This window comes from Pholcus phalangioides, unplaced genomic scaffold (assembly GCF_987345545.1).
Source record: "Pholcus phalangioides strain wild (caught in Gottingen) unplaced genomic scaffold, Ppha-v1.0 ptg000015l_1, whole genome shotgun sequence".
NCBI lineage: Eukaryota > Metazoa > Arthropoda > Arachnida > Araneae > Pholcidae > Pholcus > Pholcus phalangioides.
The window spans coordinates 74,449,263-74,473,120 of record NW_028301608.1 but is presented as its reverse complement, the minus strand read 5'-3'; the positions used below and the strand labels follow the sequence as shown (position 1 = coordinate 74,473,120).

General features: G+C 34.3%; 1 protein-coding gene across 4 annotated transcripts in view; it reads left to right on the top strand.

The window, feature by feature from the left end:
* The window catches only part of Psf2 (DNA replication complex GINS protein PSF2-like protein), a 58,174-nt gene extending 39,181 nt beyond the window's left edge, over positions 1 to 18,993 (top strand). For 3 of the 4 annotated variants that reach the window (XM_089244279.1, XM_089244275.1, XM_089244276.1), the window contains exons 2-3: positions 7,691 to 8,232; positions 18,811 to 18,993. In XM_089244279.1, coding sequence (XP_089100405.1) covers positions 7,717 to 8,232; positions 18,811 to 18,873 — 579 coding nt within the window. In that variant the 5' untranslated portion in view covers positions 7,691 to 7,716 and the 3' untranslated portion in view covers positions 18,874 to 18,993. Of the gene's footprint in view, positions 1 to 5,963; positions 6,048 to 7,690; positions 8,233 to 18,810 lie in introns of all 4 variants that reach the window. The other variant, XM_089244277.1, reaches the window with a different exon arrangement.
* The last annotated feature ends 4,865 nt before the right edge of the window (positions 18,994 to 23,858 follow it).

Sequence of the window (23,858 nt, the reverse complement as noted above, 5' to 3'; positions counted from 1 at the left end):
TTAAATTTGTGCTTGAATTTCACTGATAAAATCAGTGTTATTGCTATAACTGTAAAATCTATAAAGTTGGGAGCAGTCATCTTGTATTCGAAGAACTTCTGACCGCAATGTGTGCCCAACGTAGAAAGTTTTGCATTTTTCTGCAATGAGCCCTCAGCTGACTCGAAATGTTCTGTGGTGAAACTTCCCATAATAGTGTTGCTATACCTTTCTTAAAATTCTTATAGGACTGATTGTTCTACGTCGCAGGTTTTCGTATATTTCTGTTTTGGGGGCCCAAGGACAAGTCCATTTTTATAGTGCCAGCCAAAGAGATTATAAGAGACATTGTCATGTTAGCGAAACAGGTGGATGGGAAAAGGGTTCAATAATGAAATATTGAACATTTTCATAGAGCAGTTCATACAGTGCTTTAAAACTCCTTAAAAGGTAATTAATTTTCATTTTCTTTTTAAGGGTTCTTAAAAACTCCTTAAAATCCTTCCAGCTGTTTCTAAAAAAGTCGACTTTTCCCCAACCCTGAAATATTTCCTGCCAAGGTTGATGAATGGTTGATGATGAGCAGTACTTGATGCTCAAAGAAAGTCCCTGGAAAAAAGAAGGAAAAAGAAAACAAGGTGTGTCGGTAACGGGAGATTTCTTTATAGGGATTTCAAGATCACCCTGTAGTGGGTGGGAACAGCTCTGCCGACAACCAGCGCAGCTAAGAGATCAACGGCACCTGATTGGTCGGACTACAGTAGCCACACCCGCTTCTGATATGCTGAGAAAAACGGGAAAAAAGATTGTTGCGCTATCAAAAACATTTACACTGAAATTTAAATAAAGAAGTTAGCTAAGTTCTAACTATCATTCCTGCCAGAAAATGATGCTACTACCAGTGGTGGGAACTCTGCGCCAAAATTAACATCTTGCTCCTATAGAGTATTTTCGTATTTTTCTGCTTCAAATAGTGCTTGTTTTCTTTTTTTTTTGGAAACTCTTCGAAATACTTTTATACCTCCTTAGGCCGGTATTACACTATAAAAGTTTGATAAAATCCCTCTTATAGAACTTGAAAAATCCAACCAATAAAGCTCATAGATTATATTTGTGCAAATGCAACCGATAATCTTATTGGTTGAATTTTTGAAATTTTAAAAAAGCTCTTTTAAATAACTTATAGTGTAATCCCGGCCTTAGAGCTGTGTTTCTTAACCACCGGGCCGCGAGTGATTAGCCGTTTCATTTTTCCTCATTCATTTTCCTTTGGTCATGTGTTTGCTCGGGCCTTCAACTCAAAAAAATGAATGAAACCAGGCCGCGGGCTTGAAAAGGTTGAGAACCACTGCCCCAGAAGAGAAAGAGAAATACTTATTTCTCCTCTTTCGTGTGTGCAATGACGCGCTCAGCGCATTAAATTCTCAGATTTTTGGAAAAGGGCACAAAAAAAGTTTTGTTTTCGCATGCCACAACACTATTTTTTCCCAGGGAGCGTGTTTTATTCCTTCGTACTTCAACACCACCCCTTTCTCCCATCTTCCATAGTCGCACTTAGAATTATCCGGGAAAATAATTTTGAAGAGTAATTTTACTCTCCAAAATTTTAATGGGAGGTATTTGAAAAACAAAAATTTTTTGTTTATTAATGTTATTAAAAATTTATTTTTTTGAGCAGTATTTTATCTTATGAAAAAAAAAAGTTACGCAAAATTTGAAAGTGTGTTTTCAGTCCTCTACAAAATTTGGAGGATTGAAATTAAATTTAGATTCGTATTGGATTTTCCCGGCAAGTTCCCGCTCTCGATTTTGTCCCCGAAAATCGGATTGTGGTAACCACAGCTCCTTATTCAAATTATCGTCCGCTCATCAGGCTTTTCATTGTGAAACCCCGATCATATCCTTAATCCCACAGCTGAAGATGGTATACTCTAGTCCAATGTTTCGGTCAATTCCATGTGAAACTGGACATCATGTGTGAAAAAAAATGTCTTCTTTATTTCAATATTTTTATATTTCTAGCGAGGGCGAAACATATACTTTCAGAATAAATCAATTAAAATGATTTTTGTAAAAATTTTGTTTGTTTTTGGCAACACTTTAAGCATCACTGCCTATTAGTGATTGAAGCACTTTTTGAAAGCTCACATTGTTACCACTTTTTTTAAAAGAAGCAAAATTTAAGGAAGAATATTAAAATGGCCATGACTGCAACAAAAAAAGGAGAGAAATTAAAGGAGGAAGGAAAGTATGAAGAATATAAAGAAAAAAACAAAGTAGAAGCAGCTAAATGTTGTAAGAAAAAGAATGAAAATTTATCAAAATTACCAAAATCAGTACAAGCAAAAATAAAACATGAGACAAGACAAAACATTTAAAAAAGAGTGGCAAAATGCAGAGCATTAAAATGAAAATCATCAGATAAATCTGTAAACCTTAATTCACCCTACATCAACTCCAGTGCGTTGGGAAAGGCCACATCTCGCGCTAAACAATTTTTACCATCCTCTCCTAGGAGAAAGAAAGCAGTAATAAGATGATTGTTCCAGACAGAAATAGACACTACAGTTGATATCTCTTCAATTCATAATCAACCAATTTCACTAACTTCAGAAGCAAGAGAAACGGTCAAACAGTTCTATGAACAAGATGAAATAAGCAGACAGGCTCCAGGTCGTAAAGACATAGTAACTGTTCGTGAAGATAATGGAATGAAAAGGAAGATACAGATTAGACATTTGCAGTTTTCCATAAAAGAAGCATATGTCATGTTTAAAAAAGAATATCCACACTTAAAGATTGGAAAAAGTAAATTTGCTGCTTTACGCCCTAAGCATGTACTGCTTAGTTGCAGACTTCCACACAATGTTTGTTTATGTAAATACCATGAAAATTTCATTGCTGCTGTAAATTGTTTACATAAATATCTTCCACAGGTTCCTGAGTATAAATTTGATTTCCCTTCTACTTTACTCTGTGCAAAAAAAATCACCAGATCGTTGGCTAAATGAAAATCGTTGGCTGAAAATTAAAAATGTGCAAATTGCAAAGATGGCAAGTTATTCATGGAGTTAGTTCAAGATCACATGGAAACTTTTGATTCAATAGAAATTACTTGGCATGTGTGGAAGAACAGTCAAAATGACCGTCTAAGTAAGATTGTAGAGGATGGGACTTCAAGTGATTAAATACAGTACATTCATAAACTCATCCCAAAATTTCTTGAACATTGTTTTACAAAAAGACACCAATCAAAAATTTATAGACAACAACATGGTCTAGTAACTAGCATGTCTCCTCCCCAAAATACAGTATTACTTCAGGTTGACTTTGCTGAAAATTACAAATGTGCTTCACAAGATGAAATTTAGAGTGCACACTGGGTACAATCTCAAATGTCTGTTCACAGCCGCATTGTATCATTCTGAAATTACTCACCCTATAGTAATAGTTTCAGATGAATTGAGTCATTCCAAGGATACAGTACTGCCTTATATTGACAAAATTTTAGAAGAAATTCTAAGAGAAGTAGAAATTTTGAACATCTGGTCTGATGGTCCAGCATCGCAATTTAAAAATAAATTTATTGCTTCTGCTTTGCCTGCACTACAAGAAAAACATTATTTGCACATAACGTAGAATTTCTTTGCAACATCTCATGGAAAAGGGCCTGTTGATGGTATTGGTGGATCTGTGAAAAGGCAGGTGTGGCAAGCTGTTAAGAAAAGAAGCCGTACAGTTCAATGTGCAGGAGATTTTGTAAAAGCTGCTATTTCAACATCAAATGTTAATGTCTTTGAAATGACCTCAAAAAATTTAAAAGAGTGGATAGAAGAACTAAGGCTTAAGGAAATTTTTGAAAATGCAGATCACATTGAAGGACTGAAAAGTTATCATTTTCTTGAAGTGGTGAATGGTAAAAGTGTTGGAAGCAGATTCACAGAACTTTCCCAAATAGCTAATCAAAGTTGTAGTATAGTCTGTCCCATAGCATATATTGGAGACTGGTATGAAGTTTAATATGATAATGAACATTTCACAGGAGAAATAAAATCCATTGAAAATAATGAATATTTAGTGAATGTAATGATACGAGCTGAGAAGTACTGGAAATGGCCTCAGCATGTGGATGAAATTTTCTATCCTCAAGAGCGATTGATAAAAAAATTAAACCCACCAGAAGTTGTAAATGCTCGAGGACATTTTAAATTTCAAGAATTTTTTTAGATTTTATTAATATATTACCTTATAAAAGTACTTTGAAGGACTTTTAGATACTTAAGTTTTGCATACAAAAAATATTTTTCATATGTAACGTCAGTCACGCAAAAAGTGTAACATCAGTCGCACCAATTATTTATTTTTTTATTAAATAATTTCACTATTGTTTGGGATTTATTGATTGTGTGCACCTTTTATTTGAAATCTATTACATACTAAAAAAAAATTAAAAATGTAATATTTAAATACACATGAAGGAGAATATCCAAATGTTTTGAAGGTATTTTGACTCTATGTCTTTTTTTACGTAACGTCAGTCACACCATTTTGAATGGGCTAAAAGTAATAATCTTTTTTCCTAATCTTTTAAATTTTATGTTCCTAATATTGTCTAACCTTGAAGATATTGTATCATAAATTTCAAATAAATCAAGAAACTTATTTTTGTGTTATTGCAATTATTAACCTCTAAAAAAGTTCAAAATGTAGCTTCAGTCACTGTGGAATTGCCCTTTCTCAACAACCGACCGTGGTTTTCATTTTCAAAAAAAGAAAACAAAAAGTCGCCACTGCAAGCAGCAGAAATTACTATGGTTGATCGTCATTGCGGCGAATCCTGATGTTTCGTGGTTTTCATTTTCAAAAAAAGAAAACAAAAAGTCGCCACTGCAAGCAGCAGAAATTACTATGGTTGATCGTCATTGCGGCGAATCCTGATGTTTCGTGGAAAAACAATTCATTTCATGAATATTAGCTAGTCCGCTGAATTACGGGTTAGTTTGTAAATTTCGCCAAATAACGAGTGCTAAATCGCCAAACACCGTGTTGAATGTCTGGAAATTTGCTCTCATTTTGCAACAATTTCTTTCTGAGTACAACTGAAAAACAAGAAGTAAAATTTAAAAGCTTAATTTTAAAGAATTTTTTTATTTGTTGGTCCAGTTTGAGCGAGAGATGAATAAAGAGTTGCTGCAAATATAATTTTGTGTAAGAAAAATCTTTGTCAGCTGTAGATTTTTATTTTGAATAATTGGGGGAAGGTGAATGAATACCACTTTTAGAATTTTTGGAATTTGTGTGATGCTGTTATGAATTATATTTTTGACCATAACTTGAAGGTTTTAAAACACTTTATTGACAACAGAAAAGTATATATGTGGATTGATTATTTTATGAATTCTTATGATGCTGGGTAACAAATCAAAAGTTGTAATTTCTGAACCACTTCTACGTCTATATTTTTGAGAAGAGGAAAAATTTGTTTAGCAAAAATTAAAAATAAATTTGCATATATATGTGCCCCATTTTTTTTTTTTTTTTTGCTGCTGTAAAACTTGTAAGTTACGAAGTTTGCCATAGCTCCTTGAAAATTGCTTGAAACTCCTTAAAAAGTCCTTAAAAACTCCTTAATTTTTATTTAGGAAATTTTGTATGAACCCTGTAGAAGAATTAATGAACATCAAAATTAGAAATCGGCAGAGGAGGGATTGATTGAGCTGACTGCTCCTGAAACTGAAGCGATACACCATGAAGATTATCAAGATTAAGACATGGAAGACAAGTTCTTTATCAGCTACATGGTGTAAGGGCTTCGTAAGTTTAAATCGGAAATGTGTCGTTTTCATGACCAAAACCCATTTATGGTTCATTTTTCACGTGTAGAAAAATTGGTAAAGGAAGCCTTGTTACTATATGCTCTATCAAATTAACTGAAATCTTCATTTCAGTAGAAATAGCTTTCAGACCTTACAATATTATTTCAGAAAATATCGCAGAGAACCACTGGACGTCTCTGCTTCTACTTCTGCCACACAAATCAGATACAAATGAGATGTCTAAAAAAACAGGTTTGTGTTATTCACAGTTTTGTTTATTCCGTATTTGCAGTCACCTCCGAAACATAGCCCACGTTAATACCAAGGGAACAACTATATAGGCCATAAATTCAGTCAAAGTATGTTTATAAATAACCTTTTAAAAATAATCCTACGAGTTCTTAGTGGTAATAACAGAAAATTGGCAATATTGATTAAATATTGTTTACCATATTTAATCATTGGGCGGAAAATCATGCAATAACTGTATTGGCCAATAATTTCTATCCTCTTTATCTCTACCAAAAAATAGAGAGGATAGAAATTATTTATTTCTATATTCTTATTTTACATGAATTTACAAAAACGGCAAAAAAGGGAAAAGTTTTACTCTACATTGCTCTAATTTAAGGAGTCGTGCGCTGATTTGAGATCCAAGCATTCATCATGTCGCAACAGTTTTGTTTTTATAATTCTCATTTTTCTTTTTCAATTAGTGCATATGTTTTTTTAACTTTTCTCATGTTTATTGGCTATATGCATCACATATATATATTTAATAAGCTAATACCTTTTATTATGAAGGTTTCGATAGTAGGCTGATGTGAAGATAAATCCAGAAAAGAAAATTCAACTGGCATACAGGGAATCAAACTCACATCCTCTCACTTGCCAGGTGAATGCCCTACACCACTGGACTGACCCCGTTCAATGCACACAAGCTCTAAGGAAAAATGATTCACTGTTTTTGTAGTCTAAGACAGCGGTTCTCGGCCTGTTTTGACTCGCATAGCCCTTTCAGTTAGGGGCCATTATGTATGCAGATTTTCAGCCATTTTTGACCCCTTCCCCGTGTCAGCAAAACACTGACCCCCCCCCCTCCGTCAGCAGTTTAGAATTAATATTTTAATATCTTCAAAAAGGGGTGGTTGATGACGTAAGCAACCTTCCCCCCCTTGTCAGCAAGTCTGGAACCCCCCCCCCAATGCTGACGTAATACTTGAATGACCCCTTACATAGTTTCTATTGCAGAGCCCTGTAGACCTTGTTTTTTTATTTATTTATAAAATTTACTGACTCATTTTATTTTCCTTGTGCTGCAGCGGAGCCCCTGGGAAGTGCACACAGAGTACCGGTTGAGAGCCACTGGTCTAGGTCCCTCACCAAGATTTAAGGTAGATAAATTCCTTTTGCGAAAATGATGGAAAAAAGCTTTAGCAAAATGCTACAATGCTAATGATTGATGGTTGGATATTTACTCATTTCGTACCTCCTGTGCACATTTTTTCGAAAGTGGCTACCACTTTCGCATTCTAAGTTTTTTTTTGCATTTTACGAAAAAGGAGACTGTAGCTTAAACCCTGGCACTCACCCGGGGGTTTAATTCTACACATGGGCCGTTGAATTCTTTCACGAATATATCTTTGCATCAACCTGCTATCGAAACCTTCATAGTGATAGTGGAAAGTGACATCGTTTTTAAATAATACCTTATTGCAGGGCTTGACGAAGGGAGGTTCTGATTAGAACAGGTGTAAAAGAATCTTAATATCTTATTTCATCAGACTGGGTGTTGATGAAAGAAAAGTACTTTTTTGGCAGCCATTTATTTCTAATAAAATTTTTGAAACTATTAGATTAAAGTGAATTGTGCCCCCCCCCCCTTCTTATTATAGATAAACGATGACTGAAACATTTGCAGATGGATCCAGAAGAAATTGAATTCTTAGCAGAGAATGAAATGGTCACAATCGTTCCTAATTTCACCCATGGGAAGTTGTATTTAATTCATGGTGACTGTGGACCCTTCACGCCTAGCATTCCTGTTGAAGTTCCTTTATGGCTAGCTGTAAATTTACGACAGAGGCAGAAGTGTCATATCCAGCCACCAGAATGGCTCAGCCTTGATAAACTGGAGGGAAAAAAACAAGAAGAAATTGATTCAAGCATATTTTCGATAATGCCCAGTCAATATTACAGAGAAATCACACAACTTCTTTTCAATTTTGCCTTGACTGATATCGCAAATGCAGACACCATACAGACAATTGTGAAAGACATATGGGATATCAGGATGGCAAAACTACGCAGTTCAATCGATGCCTTCATAAAGAGTGGCGAAACTCATGCTCAAGTTGACAATTTGACTGCGTTCGAAATCAACGTGGTCAGGCAGTTGCTCACTGCAGCATTGTACGAGGTACAAAAATTCAGCCAGGTAAATAATTTCAATTATAATTTTCTGAGATTCTACCCATAGATAGATTTAACAGTAAATCGTGGCTAAATTAAATACTATTGGTTTCAGTTTCATTAATTGAAATTGCTGTAATTTAATGGATTTCTTCGCAAGCTTGATAATACCAAACATAGTGGTTGTCTTTAAGAACCATCACGACGAGACAAAAATAACATTATCTCATAACGAAAAGAAAATAACTGGGATTCTTGAATTGAGAATTGGTAACGAACACTGTCAAGTGAAACAGAACAAAAAGTATAGTTTTTCTCCAAAAATAAGAAAACCAGAAAATAAGCCTTAGCTTGATTTTTCAAGATGCTCATAATATAAGCTCGACCCCGAAAATTGAGCTCATGACGCTCTTAAGATGGCCCTGCCACAGATATGGATAAAAAGTGGAACTAACAGGCAATGCGCCTAAACACGTGAACCGAAGGTTCAAAATCAACTGTTCTTAATTAGGAATCCTTGGAGATCAGTGAGCTGTAGTGAGAAAACAATTGACTCATTTGTCTTATACTGTAAAACCCCTCTTAACGGACACCTCTCAGATGCTGTCACCCCTCTTACAGCCAAATAATAAAAGTATGCATTTCAAACCCCTGATTAATGGTCGCCCCTCTTTTACAGATATGTCAGTAGAGACAACGCTATGTATTGTTTATAAAAGTTTTCTCTGACATGGTTCTGCCCCTCCACAGGGGCAATGACTAAAATTGGCTAAATCCGATAGAGCCTGGTCCGTGTGTTCCTTTTGAAATAAAGTAAGTACCGACAATGAGATTCAAGGCACAATGAAAGTGTTCATATCAAAACTTGCAGCCTTTCGTCCACGACACACAGCCTACCACAATTTTTTTTTCTCAGAAATAGAAACCAATGATTTTGAATTAAAACCATTAAATTCTTTAAAAAAAGGCTATGGCTGGAGAAGGAGAGGGGTCATTTTCAAAAAATTTCAGTAAAATGACTCATATTTATACGACGTTTTGACCTGTATGAGCATACAAACTTCATTTACACGACGCATCATATAAACAAAGTTTCGTTATGTTGAAACTTAGCTGCCCCTCCCCAACATTTTGAATAACTTTACGCCTATGGCTATAGGGAAAAGTTCAAAAGCAATCCGCATCAAAAGTAAAGAGAAAAATAATTGCAGAAAAGTTTGGAGAGAGAGAGAGAGTCTCGTCTGTGTATTCGTGTCTGTAAAAACGCTCGAACTATATTGCATTAATGACTCTCGGAGAAAACTAACTTTATCTAGCTAGGAACAAAATTGCAAATTTTCGGGATCGCTTCATTGATGCTGCTTATACGCCAAAGTGACGCATTACCAATGTCTCACATGGGTGAGAATTTTGCCTCGAGGCTCGAGCCACCCATGGTATACAGAATTTCTACAAAAATATATTTGTGTTTTTTTAATTTTTATTTTTACAAATATTATGCAATTTTTTATATCCGTCAGGGGGGGGGCACCCCCCCCCCCCTCTGCAGCCTACGCCTGTGTGAGCACCCACGGATCGAAAACACTTCAGACGCCCCTAGACATAGCCACTGTGTAATGATCAAAAACCAAATAAACAGCATCATACTTTTCAACTACACTGTTCAAATTTCACAAGTATTGTTGTGCAAGATCATTACATGCCTGAATGTTGGCACTTATTTGTTTAACCAAAACCCGCATCTATAAAATTATGGCTTTTTGGTTTGAAATGAGTGCACTTGGTTGTTCCTGTACAGCATTACTCAAATGAGGAACAGATTCTTCTTCTAGAAGATGGTATAAGTACTTACTTTTATCATTACAAGGCAACAACAATCAATCAGTTGCAAACATTGCGCTACGTATAGCCGAGAATTCATAAGTACCTACAGCACCTTTTATATCAATGTCTGATCTTGATTTGGCAGCCATAGCCATTTTTGCAAATAAAGATCTATTCTTGTTTAATTCCATAACTTAACAGTTAATTTCAATTGTAACAACTTTTCCAGCTGATTTCCAAGTCAGCAGTTTCATCATTATTTTGTTCCATATATTTGTATTCTGTCACTCACCAACGTCTCAAAAGCTTTCCTTCTTTCATATCTGCATACAGGGCTTCTATAATTAAAAGACCCTATTTTAAAGTAGCCTACAGGCGAAACCGGTGATCAGAAAATTGTGAAATTTTGTGGAGGACTTCATGAAGTGATGGGAATTTGTTTCAGGGAAAAATTAGTTGCACATGTCACCACTAGAGGGCAGTTTATTAAGAAATGACACATTTAGGCAAACATTTACAATTTTAACAATTGTTAAACACTTTTATAATTTTTACTGCAACAAAACATGTTCCACATGATGGCCATCATTTTCAGATACCATGTGAAATCTCAAGATAGCATGTTCCACAACTGACTGAAGTGTGTGTGGGGAAATGTTTAGCACATGGCTTGAAATGCTGTCTTTAAGGTCAGGTAAAGTTCTTGGATTGTCATGACTTATCAGATGTTTCAAATGCCCCTAAAGCCAAAAATCATATGGATTAAGGTACAGGAATCTAGGAGGCCATAGATTAGGGAAATGCCGGCTGACGACACGTTCTTCTGTAAAATGTGTTTCAAGAACATTCTTAACACACACTGCAATGTGTAGAGAAGCTCCATCTCGCATAAAGATTGTGTCTGCAAAGCAGTGACAATCCGAAGGTTTTTAACATTCATTTTGGACCTTTTCAAATCCTCTTTCAAGTCCGATATTTTCGTAAAGCAGTTACTGCGAAATTGCAGTTTTGGTAAAACAATTTGACCAAGAAAGCACAACCTCATAAACTTATCGTCATTGTGAGCAACAAACAGTAAGAAACAAGATCTCCGCGAATGTTTCTAAGTTTTATAACAGCTGCTGCGCGACATCACATAAATTTACATGTTTACTACAAGTATTCAAAGTGAAATGCCCTCTGGTGGTGACGTGCAACTCATTTTTTTTCCCCAAAACAAATTCCCATCACTTGCATGAAATCCTCCACGAAATTCCACACTTTTCTGATGACTGGTTTTGTCTGTAGGCTACTTTAAAATAGGATCTTTTAGTTATGGATACCCTGTACATCATGTCTAACATTATCAGGCATTATAGAATTTGTAACAACATTGACGAGTTCACCACTATCTTTGAATAGGTTACAGGTTTGCAGGACTGCTCATAATTTCTTTATATTTGTTCTCATGATGTTTAACAGCCACTTGTGAAACGGACGAATATTTGGCCTATCCGGCCCTTTTGCCGAATATTTGGTTTGGCCAAATAATGCTGAGCTATTCTGCCAAGTATCTGTGTACATCAAGTTAATTTTCAAAAAATTATATTAATTAGAATTTTTCTCATAAATTAAAAGTTTATACTGATCATATTTTATGTAATGTTAATCCTTGTCTGCAAGAGAGGTTATGTCAGGGTGAATTTCTAGGATGATGAAAACATGAAACCCAAAATAGAATCCTACTGCAATAAAAGGTGTAACATTTGAGCATGAATACATTACACACGTTCACTAACTGAAGGATGTACCCAGACAAGATATATATTGAGCTACTGAAAGTGACAAAGAACATCTAAAGGGGAAAAATAAGAAAATAAGTCCTAAATTTTGTGATGCATTGCTAGGTGAGAGTAAATAATGATTGACTTTTTTAATTAGATGTAAAATTGGTAAAAAATGGATTCTCCGTAAGTAATACTAAAATACAATATATCATTGTTAAATTCATTTGGAAATACAATATTGTGGCAATAAAAGTCTTCCCATTGCCATTTTTTTAATATTTATTTATAGAGCCTGGAAGTTTAAGCACTAAAAATGGTCAAAATGAGCTGGCAAAAAGGCACTAAAAATGCCTAAAATAAGCACTAAAAAAAGAACAATTTTTAGAAGGAAGGAAATATAACTAAAAGCTAAGGTATTACGGGGGGGGGGGGGTGGTCCAAAACTATCTAAAAAATTGGTTGCATTTAATATCTCTACTGTTTTAATTATGGTCTATAATAACTGCATTATTATGCAAGTTAAACTAATTTCAAGTCCAAAATAAAATGTCAGTAGACCCTCATTATTAGGTCAATTCCAGGACCACAATTACCAGACGCGAAGCCTGTAAAGAAAATGACTATGGGGCTTCTTCGAGATGCGAATAGTTCTTGTTTATTTGTTGTATTATTTGGAATGGATTATTCTATAGCTGCAACATAGCTACTTTACTCTTATTTTCTTTAAAAAATTCAGTTTTTGTATATTTATGGGCCCTGTGTGGCCGCATCTGTCGCACACCTCTCTGTGACTGGTTAATTTAATCCAGTGATTCCCAACTGGGGGAGCGTGCACTCCTAGGGGTGTCGGAGAGCATTTTAGGTGGTGCTTGATGAAAAATAATTACAAGTTGATTCAGAAAAATTAAAATTGTGAAAATTAAAATTTTCAATTTCTGAAAAAAAAATATGAATCGTACCAATATTTTGACGTCTCATATTCTGACTTCTGCTCACAGAAATGTGTCATATGAATTTTACATTGTAAAACTTTCTTTTTCGATTAGCGATCATACTAGTTTTTGATTTTGGTTGAGAAAAAAAATTTATTTACTTAAACTATTTGGTAGTTTGTTTACATTGGTACCTCGTGTTATTAGCATGTTGTATTTATATTTGATATTGTCGTGAACACACACGATTAAAAAAAATTTTAAAAATTTAGGCAAGTTTCAAAGAAATATTCATTTTTGCTGTAATCAGTAAATGAAAAGAATTATTCAATGAATCTTTTTTCCAAATCTCAAAAAATAGTAAGTTTTTTAGTTTTGTTTTTGAATTAATTTTTAAAAAAATGAAGCCAAATTTAAATGTTAGCCGTATCCGAAAAAGCATATGAAGTGAAAGAATTCATATAGAAAGAGAGTATATAATTATTGGATAATTAATGTAATCAATTTCAGGAAAAAAAAAAACAATTTTGTAACAGATTAAACTTATTATCCAAGAGGGGTGGGAAGGATAAAAGCAGGGTTCGTACGGTACTTAAATACCCCTTAAAAAGTAAAAAGTCATTAATTTTCATTTCCTTTTTAAGGACCCTTAAAAATTTCTGAAAATCCATCCAGCTGTTTCTAAAAAAAAAGTCGACTTTCCCCCGTTCTCGATTCTGTCCCCGAAAATAGGATTATGGTAACCGCAGCTCCTTATTCAAATTATCGGCTCCTCATCGGGCTTTTCCTCGTGAACCCCCGATTATATCCTTGATCGTACAGCTGAAGATGGTTTACTGTAGTCCTGTGTTTCTCAACAACCGACCGCAGTTTCCGTTTTCAAAAAAAGAAAACAAAAAGTCGCCACTGCAAGCAGCAGAAATTACTAGGGTCGATCGTCATTGCGTCAAATCCCGATGTTCCGTGGGAAGAAAAATTAATTTCATGAATAAGAGCTAGTCCGCCGAGTTAATTTGTAAATTTCGCCAAATAACGAGTGTTAAATCGCCAAACATTGTGTTGAATGTCCTGAAATTTGCTCTCATTTCGCAACAATTTCTTTCTGAGTACAACTGAAAAACAAGAAGTAAAATTGAAAAGCTTAATTTTAAAGAATTTGTGTATGTGTTGATCCACTTTGAGCGAGAGATGAATAAAGAGTTGCTGCAAATATAATTTTGTGTAAGAAAAATCTTTGTCAGCTGTGGATTTTTATTTTGAATAATTGGGGGAAGGTGAATGAATATCACTTTTAGAATTTTTAGAATTTATGTGATGCTGTTATGAATTATATTTTTGACCGAAACTTCAGTTTTAGAATTCTTTGGTGACAACAGAAAAGTATGTATGTAGATTGATTATTTTATGAATTCTTATGATGCTGGGTAACAAATCAAAACTTGTAATTTCTGAACCACTTCTATGTCTATATTTTTGAGGAGAGGGAAAATTTGGCAAATAAAAAATAAATTTGCATATGTGCCCCGCCCCTTTTTTTGCTGTAAAACTTCATAACTTTTACAGCAATAAAAAGGTTAATAAGTTTGCCATGACTCCTTAAAAACTGCTTGAAACTCCTTAATTTTTATTTAGGAAATTTTGTATGAACCCTGAAAACGTTGGGAACCACTGATTTAATCGAATACTAAGTATGTATGTAAAATAAATAGTCATGGTGGTTTGCAGTGCATTTATGGTAAACAACCAAAATCAGAACAACATGGGCCCTGGAGCCCTGTCTGCTCTTACCCCGCCTTGTGTGAGCCATGACATCAACTAATGCCCTCTTGGGACAGTCATCTGTCAGCTATACATATACAATGCAGTCCAATACCTGAACAAGACATAATGTGAAGCATGTGGAGAAACATTTCTAATTTTTCTCAGCTTCTCTCATATATAGATGCGTTCATCTGAAAAAAAAAAAAAATCATTCACGTCTAACACCATCCGGACAAAGCAAAATTAATGCATGGCAACACCATGTTTTCAGATCACTTATTCATATTTAAATGGGGCTGGAGTTGGGGAGCTTTCTGATGATATTTAGTACTGAGAGAGTTGGAAAATTTAAGAAGATCTATACTTTTGTTCTCAATGCTTTAAATATTCAAGTTTTAGCGACAGCGTCCATCACTGGATGATGCTGTTCATGTAATAAAAAAAAAAAAAGAGTGACCCTATGCGACGGAGGAACTTGACTTACGTTTGACCACTCAAACCAACCGATCACACAGTCCATTTGTGTCAATGCATTCTTGTAGTTTCTATAACATTACTGGTGTAATAAATGTTTTATTATCTTTGAATTGTGAAGGAAGTGTTGCCTTTAGCCACCTCATTCTTTCTATAAGATTATGGCCTTTGAAATTTACTAATAAACTTAAAAATATGTTTAAATAGGCATTTTTGGCAGGAAAAGTTCAAAAAAAACATTTTTACCAAAAAAGTTTGAAAATAAGTAAAAAAAGCATTTATGGCAACTTCCGGGCTCTATTTATTTAAATAACATTGGGGAACAAATTTTTTGTTGCATTCATTCAAGCACTTGATCTTACTTAATTCGAGTATGCTGATTTCAAATCTGAATTTAGTTTTTCTGAATTTATTTTTTTTGGCACACTGCAGGGAAGAAATTGCGCTTATAACTCTTGCATTTGTGGACTTTATGAGGACAATTTCGTTGGATGTCCGCCATCATATTTTTGTCCAAGCGATTTTGGTAGTGCTCTTCCATCGGTTTAAAATGTTGATGAAAGCACTCTCATTTTCATCACTTACAGCCCCAAAATTCTTGGGGAATTGATCAAGGTTATTAAACCGGAAATGAAGCTTTACACTCGTGTTACATCCAAGCTCATGAAAAGACAACAGCATTCTAGTAACCAGAATATCAAAGTTATCTGCGTTTCTGCTAGCAAGAAAATTTTTTATAACTGCTTTAAAAGACAGCCATGCTGACTTCTCCTTTTCATCTGTCTTCATGACAAATTCAGGATCATGCACACGGGCACAAATTTGAGATCCATAGAACACACCTGCTTTGATCTTGAAAGGCAAACCAGGAAAAAAAGAAACTATGTATTGAAAACATTCACCATCAATATTCAATGCCTTGACAAACTGTTTCATCAATCCAAGCTTGAGGTGAAGTGGAGAAAAAACGATCATCTCTCAGTTGACAATTGCATCACTCAATGTTTGGCACGCCTGCTTCCAGAGTTTTATGGGTAGGTCACTCCTTCTGTGGGTCCAGTGTTTGCCTCGAGAGAGCTAGGCTGTCCCACGTGCAAAGAAAGCATGGGAATTTTGTGAATCCTTTCTGTTGGCCAAGTAGAATGTTAACCATTTTCAAGTCTACACAAATGATCCAATTATGCTTGTGATATTTAAGTAAATCAATCGCCATTTTAATGTCGTCATGCATTTCTTGCGAATGCACCGAATGTAGCTGACTGGTACCACTCCATACACATTACCATTATGCAATAGTACACCTACAGGGCTGATGAATTTTCGGTATCAGAAGATGTCAAGTCTTGAGATGTTGGAACCATTTCTGGAAGCTGGATTTCGCGAACACCACACATTGGCTGATCTTGCTCTGTGTCTTCATCTTCAGAGATGAGCCAAAACCATTAAACACAGGAATCGGGACATGTTAGAGTTACTGAGTAACTAACTCAGTGTGGAATCGGACAAATAATGGATGTAATATCGGGGTAGGAGATCATGTGCCGATTTTTCTTGATAACACCCTTTGTGTTGACCAGGCAAAAATAGCAATTATGTGATTTGTGAATTCCTGCCAAACCATGGGAATTCCAAAAAGCAAACTCTTTCATTCTCCATTTGTCCAGTCATGAAGCATTTCCTCACACACAATATAGGAGGGGGGCGTATATACTTGGTCCCCAAGTTTAATTGCAAAATAGTCTTTATAAGCATGATTCACAAACAATGAAATAGTTTGTCTTTGGCGAACAAGTGTATAGCAACCACATACATAAAAGAATGCATCAGAACTATTTGAACATTCACATCTACTTGAAGAAGCCATTAATCAGATCTTAAACGAACTCCACAAAATGCACTTGTGTACTCAGTGTAAAACTGACACCGAAAAAAATGCTTAAGAGAAAGATTATATTTTTAATTTAAGACATTTACTTATTGCAACTGAAATGTACTGTACGCCCTAGAGAAAAAAGTGCTGCTTCCTAGTACCTGTACTGGAGTACTAGGTACCTACTTAACCATACATGTACCTCATACACATTCCTCTACGGAATTTCTAACGAATTGGCATATGCCAGAATGTGTGTTCTGAGTGCATGTGTGGCCCTAATGTATTTATGTTAAGTTGTGCTTGTTTTCATGCTGCCATCCGTTTTCTGAAGTAAAGATGAAAATGCTTTAATTTTCATGTTGTTATCATGTTGTAGGTCTGCCAGCTCTCTGCGGAGAGACTTTTCCAAATGGGAGACCGGCTCGTATTTGTGCCTCAAAGCTGGAAAACCGCAAAAAACCAACTTCAACCGACCATCACTGTGCCGTCAACGGGATTCGAACCTGGGTCCTCAGGATGAGAGTCCAGCACGATGCCCACATGACCGCACAGCGGCAATGCTTCAGACTGATAAATTGACACACTAGTGAATCTCTATGTAGTAGTAGTACAACTAAGTCGTTAGTCAATAGCCCAGGACCATGTAAAAGTATATAATATTTAACTATCTTTATATAATAAAACTAGAGCTTGCAGAGAGAAATCGATTTCAAATCAGTGATAAGAGAATAAAATAAGTTTCAGAGTGTAATAAATTGCATAATTAAAATTAAATTTCAATCATTTAAAGTTAAAAATGTTTTAAATTAAAAACATTGATTTTATTTATAATTGTGTTGAATATATATTATTATTATAGATATATTAATTCTAAGGTAATGATATTCTGCCAAAACATTAGCCGAATATTTGGTATTCGGCTAAACCACTATTCGTTCCATTCCCTAGTTGTGATGCTTTGATTTCCTGACACTGGAATATCTGCACATTGCTTCTGCATCTCTAAACAATTTCGAAAGCTCTGGTGCTTAGTCAATGCCCGAAAATTCAATTTCTTGCCTCGTATGCCACCGGTATCTTTCAAAGCACGATTTTTTCTTGCTCTAACCTCTAACGCATGATCAACTCCAATACTTGTGAATGAAATGTCGCTTTTTTTAACGCAGATGTCTCCATTTTCAATTATTCCATACTTTTGGTTCTGTTTCCAAAGAATGCATTTTAGCAAGATACTCGGGGACAAGCGGGACACATTTCATTCTATTTTCTGCGAAGAATAATAGACAAAGCTCTTCAAGAGCAAACCAAATACAGATGCCATAATCCAAGTGGAGTTGCCATTATATACATCTGAAGATGTAAACTCATTTTCATAATAATATTGGCTGAATTTAAAAGTTGGAAACGTTTCAGATCTGATTTTGCAAAAGACATCCAAATGCTTACTAAATTTGCAATCTTTAAGTTTACTAATTAAACTTTTATGAACTAATTGGATAATTTAATCAATCAATCATAATCAATCATACAAATAATTACATAAGATCTAATAACAATATATTCACGTTTTCTATGAATACCAGTCTAGAATCTATATTACAACAATAATACAACCACATGATACAATCCATCTGTACGTAAAATTTCTTTGTAACATAAATACAAAAAAAAAAGAAAAAAAAGCTGTATATTGAACAATTATAAACCGACCTAAACCATAATAGGCTGTTGCTAAGAAAAATAATCTACGGAGAAACCCTGTAGACCTACTGGAAGGACAGGCATGTCCCTTGAGGTCAAAAGTATATGTTTAATGTGTTTCTGTATATGCTTGTATATATGTTTGTATGTTATTTAAAAAAAAAAAAAAATATTTGAGTAGTGAACTGATAGAATTTTCAAATGATGCTCTTTAAAGTTGTCAATCAACATTTTTTGTACATTCTATAATTCACGATACATTTTTATTTCAGTCTTCCATACCATCATCATCATCAAGAGATGGTAGTCAAACTCAATCGGGATCTCCATTTTAATGATTTGTTCGAGAGGTGATCCCCGTTCTCTTCAAATGAGCGTCTCGAGTGAAAAATGAAGACGACGAAATCGTAGTTGTATAAATCTATTGCTTTGCTGTCATTAAACAATCATTTTTACTAGTTTGTTATTCATTTAGTTGATTCATGAGACTCGTTCATTTACAATATTGTTACGAAAAATATTGGTAGCGTAATTTGTTGACGCCCCCCTGAAGTTAACAAAACCATGAGGAAAAGAAGAAACATTATGCCGGCAAAAGTTTGCCATAAGTTCGGCCTACTTTTTGCAAAAGTAGGCCGAACGCATACTGGGGATGTGAGCGGAGAGGTACGAAATAGCGGCGAAAACAAATGTACTGTTTTGTTCTGCACCTCACATACTCGGGCAGCGAGACAAGGAGGAGAAAGAGGCAACTCCAAGAGGTACGCGACTCTTTCAAGCCGGTTTGTTTTCATCGAGAGGTAAAATCAGACGCTATTTGGGGATTGGTCAGTTTTCTCCCCTTTTCTTTTCTCCTCACTCTCTTGGAAAAAAAAGACAACTTCTGAGGGGGGATCATCATCACACACATTTGGTTTGACGTGCGTCTACAGCCTGCGGTAGACCCAAAACAACACCCCCTAAAGAAGAAAGCCTCTACACAAAGCTTCCCACCGAAGGATGAGTCATGCTCTGGTGGCTGGGAAAAACTAGTTCCGAAGATCGCTGCCTTCTTCTTGATGCTAAACGCCACCGGCCTGCTTGAATGTTGAGTCCATCTTCTTCGTTAAGGATAATTCTAATTTTTGTTTAAAAATAATAATAATCGTTATGCTTTTTCTCTGCATGTAAAAACCTAAAGTAGAACATGGTTTTTAAATGTTCAATCGTTAACTGCCGCGGGAATTACGAGGGAACGGAGAAAGTTTCAATGTTCCCCTTCCCCAAAGATGATGACATTTTAAAAAAATGGCTGGCAGTGATTCATCAACAAAATTTGAAGATCACTAAAAATTCAAGGGTAAGTTTCAATCTATTTATTTGAATTTATTATTTCAATTTCATGCTATTTTTCCCCATATTTTGAAACAATATTCTAAATTTTTTTCTGTGAGTGAATGTATTAGAAATATTTCTTTTTAAAATTGAGGCAGACGTATGTTCTAAAAAGTTTTTTAAATATCATTTTTTATTTATTTTATTCTTAAAATTGTGTGTAGTTGGTTGGTTTTTCAAAAATGGGAATAATTTTTTCAATTCTAATCAGATTTTAAGCAACAGTGCAGCCTAAATAATTCCTAATTATTTTTGTCAATAATATTACATTTGATATAATGATAAACTATTCATATATATATATATATTTTTATATTTATATATATATATGCTTTATATAATATATATATTATATATATAATTATGTTAATTACTACTTAAACCTTAATAAATTGGAATTTAATATAATATTTTGTCAGTCACTATAATCAAATACAAATAAATTATTGATCGTAATTTATTCAATAATTGTCACATTTAATAGCAGCCTAAAAGTATAAACTGAACGAAGCATTAAAATTGAAATTTTTGAATCCAAAAGATTTCTCCCTAACATTAAAGACTATCCAGTGATATATATATATAGGTTTGTGAAAGTTTTTCTCTTAATTCTCTCCATTTTTAACAGTTCTTTCACGACTAAAATTCTTGTAGGAATAGAGATTAACTTTACATGTGTTTTTAAAATTTTGTTTTCTTAGCAGTTAATTTTAAAAAAAGAAATGCCATGTTTGTCTACTTTTTCATCTAATTTGTATTATTTTATTGATTTCTAGATCTGTGAAGCACATTTCCAAGAAAGTGACATTCAGCGACGGTCTGAATTGTTTGTGGGAAAAACTGGTGAAAAATTAAGTGTTTCTCTGCCTCATCCACGTCTTTATGATTTTGCTATTCCTTCAAATTTTCCAAACTGCCCTAAATATTTTTCCACCAAAAAATGTTTCCGAGAAGGACCTGATGTAAAACGACTTCGTTTGGAAAATGAAGCTCTCTCCAGTGCCATTCAGGACAGCATTAGATCAAAAGAACAATATGAGAATAAGTTTACGTTCAAGACTTTTCAACAACTAAAAAATTGTTTGAAGGACTTCAAAATGGACAAGTGGACTTTGATTATGGATGACAATTATGTAATGTTTGTGTTGCTAAAAGTTGGACTAGCACCTCAGTTGATAGCATCTTTGGTCATTGATGAATTCTTGACATTGATATTTTTACAGATTTGTAAGCACTTACCAAAGTTGGGAAAATTGAATTTTCCCATGACTGTTAATGACATAAATCGTATTTCTGAAATTTTGCACCAACTGGAAAACTTCAATGCTTCTTGCAATCAGAAAGATGATCTTCTAAATCTATGTAAAAGCGCTGTAGGAGAATTGAAAAATAGTATGGAGGAAAAAAATATGTGTGATTTTGTTGAAGAGCAACTATTATTGCTATCGATTCCCAAAAATCAGAGAAAATATTCCTCAGAATTTTTAATTCTTTGTTCAATGTTATTTTCGATATCTCCCCATTGCTATAAATTTCTGCGTAAAAGTAATATTTTTATATTACCACATCCTGCCACTTTACAGCAGTTGTTTGTAAATTACATTGCTGATCCATTAGATGAGCAAAATGATAATTTTTTGTCATACATCAAAGATAAAGTCTCTCATCTCAATGAAAATGACAAAACAGTGTCATTGTTAATGGATGAGATTCACATTAAAGCTGCTCTTAATTACAAAGGTGGAAATCTGATTGGCCTTTCAGTCAATTCAGAAGATATTGCCACCACATGTTATGTATTCATGATACAGAGTGTGAAATCTATTTTCAAAGATGTAGTTCATATTTATCCAGTTAAAACTATTTCCGGTGATATTTTGCATGCATTTTTATTGAAATTAATTATTGGCTTAGAAAATCTTGGTTTTAAAGTAATTTGTGTCTGTAGCGACAATAATGCAATCAATCGAAAAGTAATGTCTCGATTCACCAATCCACCTAAACTTCTTAGTAAGTATAATCATCCTGTTGATAACAACAGGCCATTGTTTTTTGTTATTGACACTGTGCATTTACTGAAAAACATACGAAACAACTGGCTTAACCAGAAAAACGCCGAAGTTGCATTTTACTATCCTCCCTTTAATAGCAATGAAATGTCTCCAGGTGATAAATTGAAAACAGCTTCATTCAAAACCCTGAGAAAATTACACGAAATTGAATCGTTGAATGTTGTCAAATATTGCCATACCATAACTAACAAGTCACTTTGTCCTTCTAATTTAGAACGACAAAATGTCAAGTTAGTATTGCAAGTATTTAATGCACATACTGTAGAAGGTTTGAAAATTGCAGGCCCAGTTTATGATTTGTTAAACTTTGAGGAAACTTCTTCATTCATCAAACTTATTACCACTTGGTGGGATATTGTAAATGTTAAAACTCCTTTTAAAGGCATTGCAAAAAGAAATGAATTTCAGCAACCACTCACGAACTTGCCAAGTGATACAAGATTAGAATTTTTGCAAAATTTTTCTTTGTGGTTGAATAAATGGAAAACATGCAACAGTGACACTGGAAAATTAAGTAATGAAACTCATTTAGCTCTGTCACACTCAACTGAGGCTCTAATCGACATTGTCAAGTATTGCACAGAAGAATTGCAAATGTCTTATATTCTTACTGGAAAATTTCAAACTGACTCATTAGAAGAAAGATTTGGTTTATACAGACAGTTGGCAGGTGCACAATATAATGTCTCTTTAACACAAATATTTGAAACTGAAACTAAACTGAGAGTACGAAGTCTTCTTCCCTTAACTTTAAATTCACATTTACATGGGGATTTTGTAGTTGACAATTTCAGTACTGAAGAAAATATAAGTGCACCACTTATAGATGATGATGACTCCAAAAACTTCAACTTTTTGGTGAACTTGGATGATTTAGAATGTGCTGATGATTTAAATATCATCCTAACATATATTGCTGGGTATTGTGTCAATGTTTGTTTGAAAAAGCTCAAATGCGAAACTTGCCATGATATTCTAATTACAAATAGTTCAAATGACATAAAATACCAATTGATAGAAAATATGGATAAAGGGGGATTAAAATACCCATCTAATGAAATAATAACTGTTGTAAAATTTAATTATGTGATCACCACAAAACTGTTATCATCTGTATTTGAAAAGGAATTCATTAAATGCAAAAACCACCGAAATGTAGCTTGTAATGTTACGTTACGAAACCTGCGTTTATCAGAGATATATTTGAATTCAGAATGTCATAAACATAATATGTGTGATGTCATCAAAGCTATTGTTTTTTCCTCAACAAATACTCTATTGAAAAATTATTGTAAAAAAGTCAATGATGATGATTTGATTAAAAAAAAAATTGCCTGTAAGCAAAGTAGGAAATTAGAAACATTAAAGAAATAATTTTGTGTGCATGTAAACATGTATCTGATTCTGTATATTGCGTGTTGTTTAATAAACGTTTTTGATTAAAAAAAATTGTGGTTTTATTTTGGAACAAAAAAATTCAAAGTATTGCATTTTCATAGATGATCAAAGGCTGCTTTAATTATTTTTATTTATTATTAATACTTTCATTTTTTTAATTTTTTAAAGGAATATGGAAAAAAAATCAATTACTTTTAAATGGAAATGGGCTATTTTTTAATCTTTTTCGCGATTGCAGTTGCACTTTGAAGAAAAATAAAACGCGAAAGAAGAGAAAACAGGGTATAGGGAAATGCCCCTTTACCTTTGAAGGAAGAAACCTAGGCCACCAGAGCATGACTCATTCTTTGTGTGAGAGGGCTTTCTTCTTTAGGGGGTGTTGCCCAAAACCAGCCCATAGGGTTGCCACAACTAGAACTCCTTAATACACAGACTGGCGCATGCGCCATTTTGGTCCTTGGTAGCGCGCTGCTCAA